General features: G+C 49.2%; 1 protein-coding gene and 1 long non-coding RNA gene across 4 annotated transcripts in view; one reads left to right on the plus strand and one right to left on the minus strand.

Annotated features, from left to right (window-relative positions):
• Positions 1-12332, minus strand: part of LOC128143321 (uncharacterized) — a 22364-nt gene continuing 10032 nt past the window's right edge. For both annotated transcript variants that reach the window (XR_008235723.1, XR_008235722.1), the window contains one exon: positions 1-548. This is a non-coding gene — a long non-coding RNA (uncharacterized LOC128143321). The remainder of the gene's footprint in view (positions 549-12332) is intronic.
• The window catches only part of ADA2 (adenosine deaminase 2), a 20902-nt gene continuing 17691 nt past the window's right edge, over positions 9122-12332 (plus strand). The window contains exons 1-2 of one of the 2 annotated variants that reach the window (XM_052790419.1): positions 9122-9291; positions 10330-10655. In XM_052790419.1, the coding sequence (XP_052646379.1) occupies positions 10343-10655 (313 nt within the window). In that variant the 5' untranslated portion in view covers positions 9122-9291; positions 10330-10342. Of the gene's footprint in view, positions 9296-10329; positions 10656-12332 lie in introns of both variants that reach the window. The other variant, XM_052790420.1, reaches the window with a different exon arrangement.

The following is a 12332-nucleotide window of genomic DNA, read 5'->3' on the forward strand; positions in this document are numbered from 1 at the left end:
TTAAGTTTTAATTACAAGGTCATTTCAACAGGCTGGACATGTCCTGCCTCTTCAGTGTAGCTGGTGGGGTTTTTGTTTAAGGTGTGCTTCCTTGAGCTTCAGTGATTAATTTCCATTGCAGACCTAGGAGCTGACAGGCTGCTGGAGAGGCCGACTGCCTCAGCGAATTCCCCTTGGCCCCAGTCCCCGTGCTGGCAATTACAGCGTTACGTCAGTGCTGTGATCGGCAATGCACGCTGGGCTGGGACGGCAGCAGGAGGAGGCAAGCTGGCGGTGTCAGAGACATTAAGATATCCACAGACTAAATCCAGTTGTTGGATCTTCTTTCTTCACGCTAATGGAGACGGTCCCTTCCAACAAGCTGCAGCCTGGCTGTGTCTCAGTGCCTGTGGCACAGCCCTCTGTATGTTTTATTAAGCTTGATTTCTCATATTGCAGTGGGGCCTCACTGGGGCAGAAGTTGGATGCAGAGTTTAGACCAAAATCTTTGAACCTATCACACTGCTGTCCCTCCTACATCCCCACCTCGATACATCTTCATCTTGGCCCTAGAAAAGAGTCCAGAAAGGGTGCTGGTGGCTGTTAGCCCCCTCTTCTCCTCAGGGACTGGTGAGGATGACACGAATGGTGAGCATTTAATCTTTCCTGTTGTCTCCCAGAGGTGGGTTTTGAAAACCCGAGAGATGCAGATAGGATCTGGTTCAGGTCCAACACACAACAGGGTGAATAAACAGAAACTACCAGAATTACTGGAGTCAGTTAGAAGTTCAGCTTGGCTTATAGTTCTTCCTCTCCAGAGTGAAATCGTGAATACTCTTTTAGCATAAGAAGGTGTGTGCATGCACGTATTAACCCTGAGGCAGAGTTCCCTCCTATGCACTGCACTGCTTTCTGTCCCCAGCACTGCTTCAAAAACTTTGCTGAAACACAGTTATTTTTATGCGGTTGGCAATTTCTCTATTCGCTCCCTTTTTTTTTATAGCAACTTTCCACATCCTTTCCATGCAAGCAAGATCTTTATAAGAGTGGAGAACTTCACTGCTGCAGAAGGTACAGGGGTGCCAAACCACTGCTTGTTCGTAACACTACAAACCATCCCTCCCTCCACTGCCCTGTACCTTCCCGAAAAGCCAGGGAAGTTGCAAAGGGCACCTTACACAAATGGGCAGGGAAACTAGAGCTCAAAGTTGTAGAAAACTCACAGCGATGCAAAAGAAACAGCAGCCAGCCTTAAGTGGCATTTGCTGTCAGATCAAAAGCAAGAGCGTAAAAAAGTCAGAGGCAAGACTCGGTGAAACCACGGTACACAGGTACTACTGCATGGTTTGCCTCAGGTTATATTATGGCAGGACTTGGTGTTCAAGGAAGCAGAACTGAGCATTAGACTGTTTGCTGTACAAACACAGGCTCGTCCCAACCAGGTAGAGTGCTTGGGATACAGGTGAGGGGTGCCTGGTAAGGGTCTTTTCCTTTAAAATGCCCACTGCTGTTAACCATGGGCATTTGTGGTGGTGTGGTGCTTGAGTCTGGAGACTGGCAGCAGATTATATTAACCCCTGGCATCTATACCTGCCTTGAGAAGGCTTACACAGCATGGTTGCAAGTTTCAGGGCCTTGAGTGCATCCCCTGGGGGTTTGGCTCCCTGGGCTCAGGGCTAGCAGATAATCATGCAGGTGTCCAACGTTGAAGAGAGCTCTTTGAGAAAGCTCTGTTAAAAAGCCTCAGTGAGGGCCTGTTCTGCTCTTCACTTGTAATCTGAGGATCTTGAATTTGGTCCCCACCTGGGCTACCTCACAGCTGTGTTGCAGCCATGCCTGTGTCATGTACCCTGTTTATGTAGACCTTGGCTTGTGGACTTCAGTCCCCAACTTCACCTCGGATCTGCCTCGTCATCACGGACTTGCCCAGCAGTCGCTGGACTCTTGGCTGAACCTGGTTACCCGTCACCAGACCTGCTCTGCTCTTCTTGCTCAGGTATTGTGGGACTGTGCCTTTGACAGTGTGGCCACTGCCCTGTGCCTGCCTTGCTGTTGCCCCCAGCTCCAGGCTCACTTTCCCTTGTGAAGCAGCCAGCCCTTGCTGCTTCCGAACAGCTGACACACTGATTGATGCCTACATCCCTGACGTTGCTTGTGATTTTGCCTTGGCTGTCACCAATGGAGTGAAACCACAGTGGGAAATAGAGTTGTCCGTCTGCAGAAGACGTATTGATCAGGCAGAATATAAAGGAAGCAGCACTCACATATTATAATGCAAAGCAGCAATGGGCAGCATTCCTGCACGGATGTGCCACATACCAAAATCTTAATGTGTGCTAGAGCTATGAGGGCTGTCTCTCAAACTGAAGAGAGCCATGGGAATGGGGAATTTTAGGCAGATGGTGATAATGGCTCCCCAGGGCTCCTAACATGTCACTCTGGAGGGGGCTATGGTAGATGTAGAGTGGGATCCCAGGGTAAGCCAGAGGCATTGGTCCCTGCAGCCATGCTTCCTCCCATAGCTGATGATGAAGGTTACACAGAGGACCTTGCAGCAGCACGTTCCCTGTCCTGTCGCACAGTGTATTACTCACACAGGAGCAATTCTCAGAGCTGACAGTGAGGTTCAAGAGCCAAGGCTTGTTCACCAGTGATTGAAAGAAGGTGGGCTGAGAAGTGTTTGTGTTCCCATGACTACCAAAAGACATGGGTTGTTTGGCTTGAAGACCCTTCAAGCCATATCCTTGAGGCCCCTGTCTGTGCCTCACTTTGTGAGGTCAGTGATCATATCGCAGCTTGTTGCTGAAGGGCTTGCAAAAGCGACGCTTACCGTGTGCTTCATGCCTTTCTTGTCACCCAGGTTGGGGTGGGTGCATTGAGGATTTCTCTGCTTGCTGTGGTAATGCAGGTAGTGCCGTAGTGCTTTAGTGAAAGAGCATCTCTTGGGGCTATGCAGTGATTTAGGTGAAGGTAAGATTGCACTTATCACTACCTGCAGGACAGGGTTGGGAGGTGTCAGGGGACAAGAGGCAAAGTGTTAGGGGCTGGGCTGAAATGCCTCTGAAGAACAGGATGAACAAGTCTAGGCATGCCAGAAATGCCCGGAGCTTTTCCTGTAATGATCCCAAGTGGCTGCGCTCTGCTGTTGAGTGCATACCCTGGGCGGGTGACTGTTGTGATGAGCACCCTTCACCTTACTTTAAGCTCTGTTGCTCAGGTGCTGCTACAGTTGATAGCAATATAAATCCCCGCAGAGCACAACCCTGCCTAAGAAGCTGGGTAATGCTTGGGGGGAATGATGTTTTGCTGGCAGCGCTGCTAGCACTAACTGGCTTGAGGCCAGTGTCTACATTTGTGGTGATGGTATATGGAGGTACATGTAAAGGGAATAAGGCAGAAGCCTTGTTTTGACATCTCAAGGCTTTAATAAAGTTTGGAGGATTGCCTAGGCAGGATGAAGCTTGGCTACAAGACAGACACTTTTGGGCAGTTAGGTTTTAACTCAAATGCTCCTCACTACCATTAATTTTGTAGTATAAACCCATTATAAATGCCAACTTGCTTGCCTCACACACGGGAGGAAAAGAAACCATATGCAGTAGGGTGACTTCCAAGCAGCTGAAGGTTGGGTGTAGCTGCCGGTGTGCTCCCCAGCCTTTGCTATCCTCTCTCCCAAAGCATTTCTGGAGTCTTAGAGTATAAGATAGAGCCATAGCTCTGGGATGCAGTGTAGCACATGTGTCTTTTGGTGGGATTTCTATGAGAGCCCGGGGGGGGGGAGAGAGAGAGAAACCATGGTGCTGTGTCACTGCAAGACCTTGTACTTCTTATTGATTGGGCTTGAAGTCTATGTGGCAGTGGAGCAACCTGGGTGATGTAGATACAGAGAAATGGAGAGCCAGTGAGATGAGAAGATAGTTGATGTGGAGACACAGAGTGTCTTGGCAGAGGTTGTGGTGATGCTCACAGCTGCAGAGTGACGAGGGATGAACTCAGATCCTCTGTATCAAAGCATGATGAACTCCCAGGGCAGAGGTGGAGGGATTAGGGCAGAGATGTGGTTTGCTTTAGGTTCTATGGGTGGAGTATGAGGCTGGGAGTGGGTGGGGATGTTTGGATGGAATATAGCTTTTGGGAACAGGAATTTTGCCCTGCTTGTTATACTAGGGCAAACCCCCTCAAAACCATGCTGATATGTGGGAGCCACCATAGCCTGGTGATGGATAGACACCACAGATCAGGCAGGAAACGTGATGTGACTAATACAAAAAGCAAGAAAACACTTCCCACAGTGGCACTGTGCTTTTTCGCTCCCTAAGGTCATTCCCTAGAGAGAGTGAGTCAAGTACTTGTGCTAATGCAGGATGTTTCAGTTGCCTAGTTTACTCTCATTTTTGCCCCTAGCAGATAGAAGAGGGAGAGAATACAAGAATACAAATAATAAACTTGAGGCTCTGCTAATATTCTCTGGGAACCTTTGCACAGAAACCTCAGAGTCAGCTTGGGACCAGCCCTGGATGGCACTGAGCCTCTTTTCCAAATACTCAGGGCTCTCAGCTCCTGCCCTGGGAGCCCTTGGGAGCCTGCCTTTTCCTCCCAAAGCAGCAGGGTGCTAATACACGCTGGCTCACTTTGTTTTGTCCTTCCCCTTCCCAGCCCTCTGCTGCCGGGTGACAGCAGCAGGGAACAACCCTGGCAGGGGTGGGAGGATTTTGAAGGAAATGATGCAGTTTAACTTATTTATTTGCAAGCTCAGCTCAGCAGCAGTGCAGCAACAGCCTGGCATGTGTGCAGGCTGATGCCAGCAAGCACTGGCGGCTCCACATGTTAGAGGGCAAGTGCCAATGAGGCTGTTGGGCTCCTGGAGCTATGAACCCTGCTCTTGTGAGCAAGACAGATTTGAATTTTTGCAGGTGTCCAAAGCACTTCATCTTGGTCTCTGGTCAGAGGAATTCACAGCTATTATATTTGGGAGCCAGGCAATGATTACAAATCAATGACTCCACTCCCAGAGTGATTCATCATTAACCTGGGAGTTTAGCTCTTTCCCTGGCTCTCTCCATCTCTCCATCTTCCCTGGCTCCAGTTCTTGTAGCATCTTGAGTGTCTTATTTTAAATCATGAGATAGCCATGGATGTAGCTGAGGAGGAGTTGAAGGACAGATGCACAGAAGCATGGCCGGGCAGCTAAGTTGGGATTGGTTCTGAAGGGAGATGGAGCTCCTTGAGGGAGAGCAGAGCTTGGCTGCAGGCTGGGGAGCAATGCTGGTGGCATGACCCATGGCAGACTGTCATCCTCTCTGCTGCAGCGCTCCCACTGACCTCCTTGCTTGGCTGGTAAATGGCCCAGATTTTTGCCTGGCTGGGCACAAAGGTGGGGGCGGGAAGAAAAAAAAAAAATACCAACCTGTGCTCAGCCAGACCAAAGCAGAGGTTATTTAGCAGGCCACTGGGGAGGTTTTAATCATCCCAAACATCCTGGGCCAGTCTATTCTTAATAATAATTTATAGCACTTAGCACTTCTATACGTTCTAAGCATTTCACAGGCATTAACCAGGGGCTGGGACCACTTCAGAGCGGGGACTGGCACTGCAGTCTCACCCAGCCCTGGCAGAGAGGCAGGGGTTGAAGGAGCAGGCTTTCCACAGCCTGCCCTCGTTCCCTGCTGCGCCTGCCCACCTATGGCTGTCTTCCAGCCCCTTGTCCCACCTCACAGTTTTCCTCTCAAAACTAGAGTATGTCTCTTATGCAGACTTGCTTTAAAACTGCAGCCATCTAGCCACTGGCCCGGGGAGTGCAGCTATTTCACCAGCAGATACAATAAATAATCACTACTGTCAAGCAGGGCAGCTAGGCAGGGAATTGGTCCCATTTCACAAATGAGGCAGCTGGCACAGAAAGGATATCTAACTGGTAGAGCTGGGAACACATTTCCCAGCTCCAACCTTCTCTTCCTGGCTTTACGGTGATATTTCCAGAGCATGGCTTAAACTTCAGCGTGTTCAGAGAGGCTAAGAAGCTAAAAGAGACCCCAACCCTCTGTACTATCAGAAATGCTCCTTGGTTTGGATTTGGCCTACGCAAAATGGGTTGCCCGCACAGGAAACACAGCCGGGTCTGCACCACCCCTAGGTCTAGCCTCTGCTGAATTTGTCACCACTGTAACTTTTGCTATCATCTACACATGCTGCAGGGCTTTAATCTGGGGCTGGGATCTGCAGTGGCACACAGCAAGCTGATCCTCCACACAGAGGCTGCAGCAGAAAGATGGACTTTGCAGGACGCTGTAACGCACTGTGTGAGATGCTGAGCTGAAACATGAAGTGAAAAATGCATGTCCGCAAGCCCGATGCTGCTGCTGCCTCTGCAGTCCTTCCCCCTTCCTACACCCCACCGCTGGGGTCTGTGTCCGTGCTCCCCTTTGCACTGCTGCTGCTGCAAGGGACTTAATGGTGGGAGAAGACACCCAGCTGTGGCAGCAGCAGGGAAGATGCAGGAGGGAGAGGTGGGGAAGCATGCTGGAGGAGATGGTAGCCATCACCTCCAAGAAGCTCAAAAGGTTTGAAAAAAACTGGTTTGCATATGGAACTGAAACTGAACCAAGGGGAACTCAACTGAGAGCACTAAGTGGTGGCCACCAGCTATTTAAAGCTTCACATGCATCTGATGTGCAGCTGGGCTTAAAGAAAGGGTGTGCCTGCAGCTCGCACAGACATACCCGTGACAGCTTTAAAACAGGGCTTTTGAACACTGCTAGGTACAGCTGCAGCAGCCAAGAGGTCAGCATGGGCAAGAAACCAAGGAATAGCTGGGGCATTTGATGAAGGAGCAGAGCATGATTGATGCCCCTATCAGTCCCCGCTAAACAGCAAGCAGGACCCTAGCAAGGGAGTTTAAGATTATTTCAGGAGCCAGTCAAGACTGGTTGGGAATTGCAGTCATGGTCTTGTGGACAGACACACAGAGCTATTATACAACCTCCAGACAGGCTGCCCACTTCTCAGCAAGAATTCAAACTAGCCAAGAGATGCATCAGCGTGGAAATGACCCCTATAACATTCCTTATTGGTCCTTTATACAGGGCAAGTCTTCCTATACCATGGCTGGATTCCCAGGGAGGTCTGACACCAGAGCTGTGAACGCCTGCAGGCACTAGAGGAATCCAGGTCCTCCCAAAAATGGAGCTCCTGGCTGGTGGCAACCATACCCTGGCTTGGGTTGTCCTGTTCTCCTTCCTTCTACCCTCCATGTCCAGACAGATCCTGCCTAAGTGTGACTACGGTCTTATTTCACCAGTGCTGGCTCCCCATGATTTTTGTTTTCAGAGCATGGACCACATTTAATAGACAGCAAAGCATCTCAAACACCTTCTTATTTCCTAGCACAACCCTTGCAACATCTGTACAGCACTCTCCTGGCAATGGCTGCGATTGCTTATGTGGAAAAGTCCCATTAAAGAAGTGTTTTAGCACTGGACTTTGGTTTTGTTTTTCAAACTTGATTTGACAGGATGTGCCAGTGCTGCAAATCTCGGAGGCCCTCTGGCAGGCATTTCCAAGACCCCTGCCTGACTCTGAGCTGCTATTTGAGATCCTTCGCACAGCATTTTAACCCCTCTCAATGCTCCTCCCTGGGAACTTGTCTCTAGCGCCCAATTGCTCACTGCAGAGATGGTTTTCTAACTGCCTAGCCTGAATTTGGTTTTATGGTCCTAACACCAGGCTTTACTACTCAGAGATAATTAGAGCAATTCCCTTCCTTTGCTTATATTGTTCCCTTGAAGGTATTTGTAGGCAGAACGCTTGTCCCTACTGAACCGTCCCTTTTTCACTCCACACGCTTCCCTCTGTGGTCTCTCCCTGTACCTCACATCCTCACGTTGCTTTCATCAACTAATAGTTGCTGCAAAGCATAGCTGGGTCATCCCTCCACTTCTCTGATCTCCCTTTGGGAGCAGGATCATCTTGAGACTCAAGAAAAACTCTGTCCTGCTGAGGAGCAGGCAAGGGGCCGCAGCCACCCTCCCAATACGCTGCCTGGCTGGGGCTTGGAGAGCATTGGGGAACCCCGGCTGATCCCTGCATGGATGCTGGGACTGATCTTGGTGACAGCAAAGGGTGAAGGGACCAGGAGAGGAGGAAAAGCTGGTGGTGTCCAGCTGGGATATTCAGGGGGGCCTGTCCACCCCACTTTCAATCTGTTGCAGTGGTGCCAGTTAATGAAATTAACGTATTATTGACCAGATTCTACTTTCTCTGCCTCAAAAATTACCTTTGTGACTGCTGTGGGTTGTTTTCAATAGCTCTTGGCTTATAAGATCTTTCTTTTTTTATTAAAAAATTAAAATGGTTAAAATTTTGATTAAATTAAACCAAATGGACTTTGTTCTCCCCTGGAAGCTGTTTATGTAACATCTGTTTTAAATAACTTTAATACTCGGTCCATTCAACTGTGCAAAATAAAACAGTGAAATTACAATATTTGTTGTGATTTAAAAAAAAATAAATAAATCAGACCATACCCACCTCCACCTGATTTACTTCCCAGGCACAAGCTTAGCCCTGTGAGCCCAATGCAGACCCAGTGTAGCCAGTTGGATTGATGTCTGCCTGGTTCACACAGCTGGCAAAGACTGGGCAAAGTCATTTAAAACTACTTTTACATATTACTGTTTTCTGGGATAAAAAACCATTAGTAAGTAGAGTTTGCAGCATTGTTGGCATTAAACGTATGGTGCTCTACATCAGATTAGATACCCAAGCTCATGAGTTTTCCTGGGACAGCCTGAGCAGGGCTTTAGAGTTTCCCCATACCAGGAATGCGTGCCTAATAGCTTCTTCCAGGATATTTAAAAGCTGCATATGCGTACCAGGGTACACGGGAGGGCTGCACAGACAAACCCGACTGACTCACTGGCAGCCAATGACAGGTTAAAAAGTCCAGCTTTATTCTGTGTGGGAGCTGGAGGGGTTCCCCCACTGCTTTGACCCCCCAGTTCCCAGCCCAACTCCCTTCAGCCGCCTGCCCGGACGCGTATGTCCTGCTTTCTCATAACCTCCCCTGCCTCCTCCTCCTCTTTATATATTCATGAAGCAGTAGGGACAGGGATAAATAAAAGCTGAGCAAGCCAGACCAGCGGCACAGGAAGAGGAACTGTCTGCGCTGTGGGTGCCTTGCTCTGCACTGCCGGGACAGATCCTGCCTCTTTATCTTTGCTGGGACAGAGCCAGCTTGCAAGAGACACAACTGTTCCCTGCTCTCTCGGGCGGCAGCTGGATGAGCTCTGGATGCAAGGAGGAGGAAAGTTAACAGTAAGTGAGTCAGTCTCACCAGGGATAAGATAGCACCTTTTAGGATGTTTCTTTCTCTAAGTTCAGAGCCAGCCCTGACCTGGGGCTGCCTCTGCCCCCAGCTCTGTTCCCAGCAGATTGCTCCCTCAGCATGCCTTCATCTCCTGGGACCCACTGATGGGGCTAAGGGCACCCTGGTAGACCCACACTTGGAGGATAGGCTGGAAGCAGAGACTTACTATGTAATTCATGGGGGACCATTTCAAAATGTTGAACTTTTCTCCAGCCTGCTTTGGTCTGGAGAGATTGCTGTGGAGGGTCACTAAAGCCTGGTGTTGAAGGATTATATTGCAGCTGTGCTTTTTTTGGGAAGGGCAGAGTTCTCAGAGTTCACATGTGCCTGTCTCCTGTGTTCTCTTACTACTCCCATGGTCTCCCTTCCGTCCTCTTTCTTCTGCGATTGCAAGGAAGGGACACACCTCCGTCATGGCAGAGGAAGCCATGGAATTTTCTGCCTGTAAATTAACCCCTCTGATAGCTGAAATATACCATGAGGGTGCAACAAGGTCTTCTCTTGACCGTAGGAATCAGGATCTGATTAGGTCAAGCAAAAACCAAAAGCACCTCAAGTGCTATGGCCCCCTGCTTCCCTCCCTGGGACCCTAGCAGCACAGCCAGCACCTTGTCACCAGCACCCCTTATTCTGAGGGGGCTCCATCCCAGCTTACAAACCAGAGTCCTGACCTCACCAATCCCCTGTTCCAGGGCTAGACCTTTGCCATACTGCAGGTCTGCACAATGTGCTGCCAGCCTGATCCAGGGAGCCATATCTCCTCTCCACCCTGCCCGCAGCCTTGCTGTGTGCAATCAGCATCATGGGGAGTGTACTAATGCATAGCCCTAAATACAGGGGACATTGGTATCAGATGGTCCCCCCAGTACTGAGCATCCAATTGACCCTACTGCAGAATAAGCTAACAGTTTAATATCCTGGTGGGTCATTGCTAAGATGTCACCTTCTGACCTGTGCTAATGCTCCGATCTTCTCCCCCTGCCTAGGTGCAGCTTTAAGATGAAGCCTCCGCCTGGGCAAGGCACAAAGCTGGCATACCTTCTCCTGAATTTGGCTTCCCTCTGCTTTCCCATCCCACTCTGGAAGGACCGGGACTCCCTAATGCAGGAGGAGAAAGCCCATCAGACAGGTGGCAATTTGGTGCTGAGTAGACAGGAACAGCAGCTCAGTACAAAGCTCTCAAACCTCAAGAAGGAGGAGGTTGCAACAGCCATAACTACAGGACAGTTTCCTCCAACCATGCACTTCTTTCGGGCAAAAGGCCTCATTGATCAGAGCACAGTGTTCAGCATCTTAAAGCGCATGCCAAAAGGTAGGCTTGGCCTAATGGTTGCTTATTTATCCTCCTGTCGCCTTTTGCTTTCTAAGGCAGAGCTGGGACAAAGCACAAGATGTGGCAGACAAGCTTACAAGAGCTGTAAATTGTGCTCACTGGGTTCCAGGAAGAGCCCTGCCTCTGAGCTTGGGGATGGAGCAGGGGGAGAGAGGAAGAGGGGGATGGATTGAATGAATACACATTTCCAGCAATTGTAGCATTTGGTATAACTTACCATATGGATCCTTCAGACTTTCAAGTGTGGAGAAAGGGCAGAGGAAGCAAAGACAAGAAGACATCACAGATCCATATTTGCTCAGCATGTTCCAGCTAGGGCTTTTCCTTTTTTCACACACCACAGACATGCTACCAACGTTGTCTTAGCCCACATCTTAGCCAAAAATGCTGTATCACCCAATAAGTCTTTCTACAGGTGGTTCTGTAGCAGACCTGGAAGTCTACCGGAAAGTTTGGGGGCACTAGAAGAGGAAGGTAGCTACCTCCAACACCGCAAGTTTCTTTACTTGTTGAATGCAAGTCAAAGCCTGTGTTGATGTGACCCATAGAATACAATATAAAAACTACTGTATTCTCTCACTCAGTCTTTCTTAATCAGGTTCTGGTCTGTGCACTTACAGGAGATCTCTGCTTATAAGGGCAGGCATTTCTCCTCTTGCCTTTAGAGATGTCACTTCCCCCCTGTTGTGCAGCAAGCTATGTGCTAACAGGCTGCAATGCCCTATACCAAGAGGGTTTCTGTACTATGCAGCACACAGTTTTAAAGGCACTTAGACCTTTTTAGGTTAGATAGCGGTATGAGATTGTCCGATACCTTCACCGCATCATCCTGTGCATCCTCTGGTGAGCAGCTGGGACACAGCAGCATCAAAGCTCAGTACTCCGGGTTGCGATGGAAAGGGGGAGAGGATATTTTTAGCCAAGGTGAAATCCAGACCACCTATCCTGGGTGGCAGGAAGCCTAATGTCTCCATGTCCCTGAGCTGCTGACAGTTCAGCAGAGAGGCAGGAGGTTGAGGTGATCACAGGAGGAAGGCCTTGACTCCCAACTGACTAGTTTCTCCCTCTGCGTGTCTGGTTCAGTAAGGAAGTAGCTGAACAAGCTACCGCCTTTAACTAAAAATGAGACAGTTGCAGTGAACATTGTCAATACTCCTGTGACTCTGAACAATATGTCCACACTTCTAGGTGGTCCCTTTTTAGATTCAGAGTCCCATGGCCTTGCCCACATGGCTGCCTGGAAACAGGTTGGTGACCTGCTTTGGAATATTTGGGAGTCAGCTCTCCACAGGAGAATTTTTCACTTGCAAGGCTGTGACACTGGCACATGGATAAGAGCCATCTTTCTCACTTCCCAGCTTTTCCCTCCTAGCCTGTGGTGTGGGATGAGGATCCCTGGCTTGCAGCATCCTAATCTGTTACCATAAATTATTATTATGTCAGAATTATCATTATCCTCTCATTGCTGAATTGAAGAGCAAGGAATTTAAAAGTACCTCCCTCTTCACCTCCAATGGGGTATCTTTGATACCAAGGAGGAATTAAAAAATTAACACTTTTCAATCCAGGACGTGTTGAAATGGGTTCTCAGAATCTTTGCAAGAGCCATAAGCTTTTAGGGCCAAGATCACATCCTTGTAGCTGCTTGAGTAGGAC

This window comes from Harpia harpyja, chromosome 6 (genome assembly GCF_026419915.1).
Source record: "Harpia harpyja isolate bHarHar1 chromosome 6, bHarHar1 primary haplotype, whole genome shotgun sequence".
Classification (NCBI taxonomy): Eukaryota; Metazoa; Chordata; class Aves; order Accipitriformes; family Accipitridae; genus Harpia; species Harpia harpyja.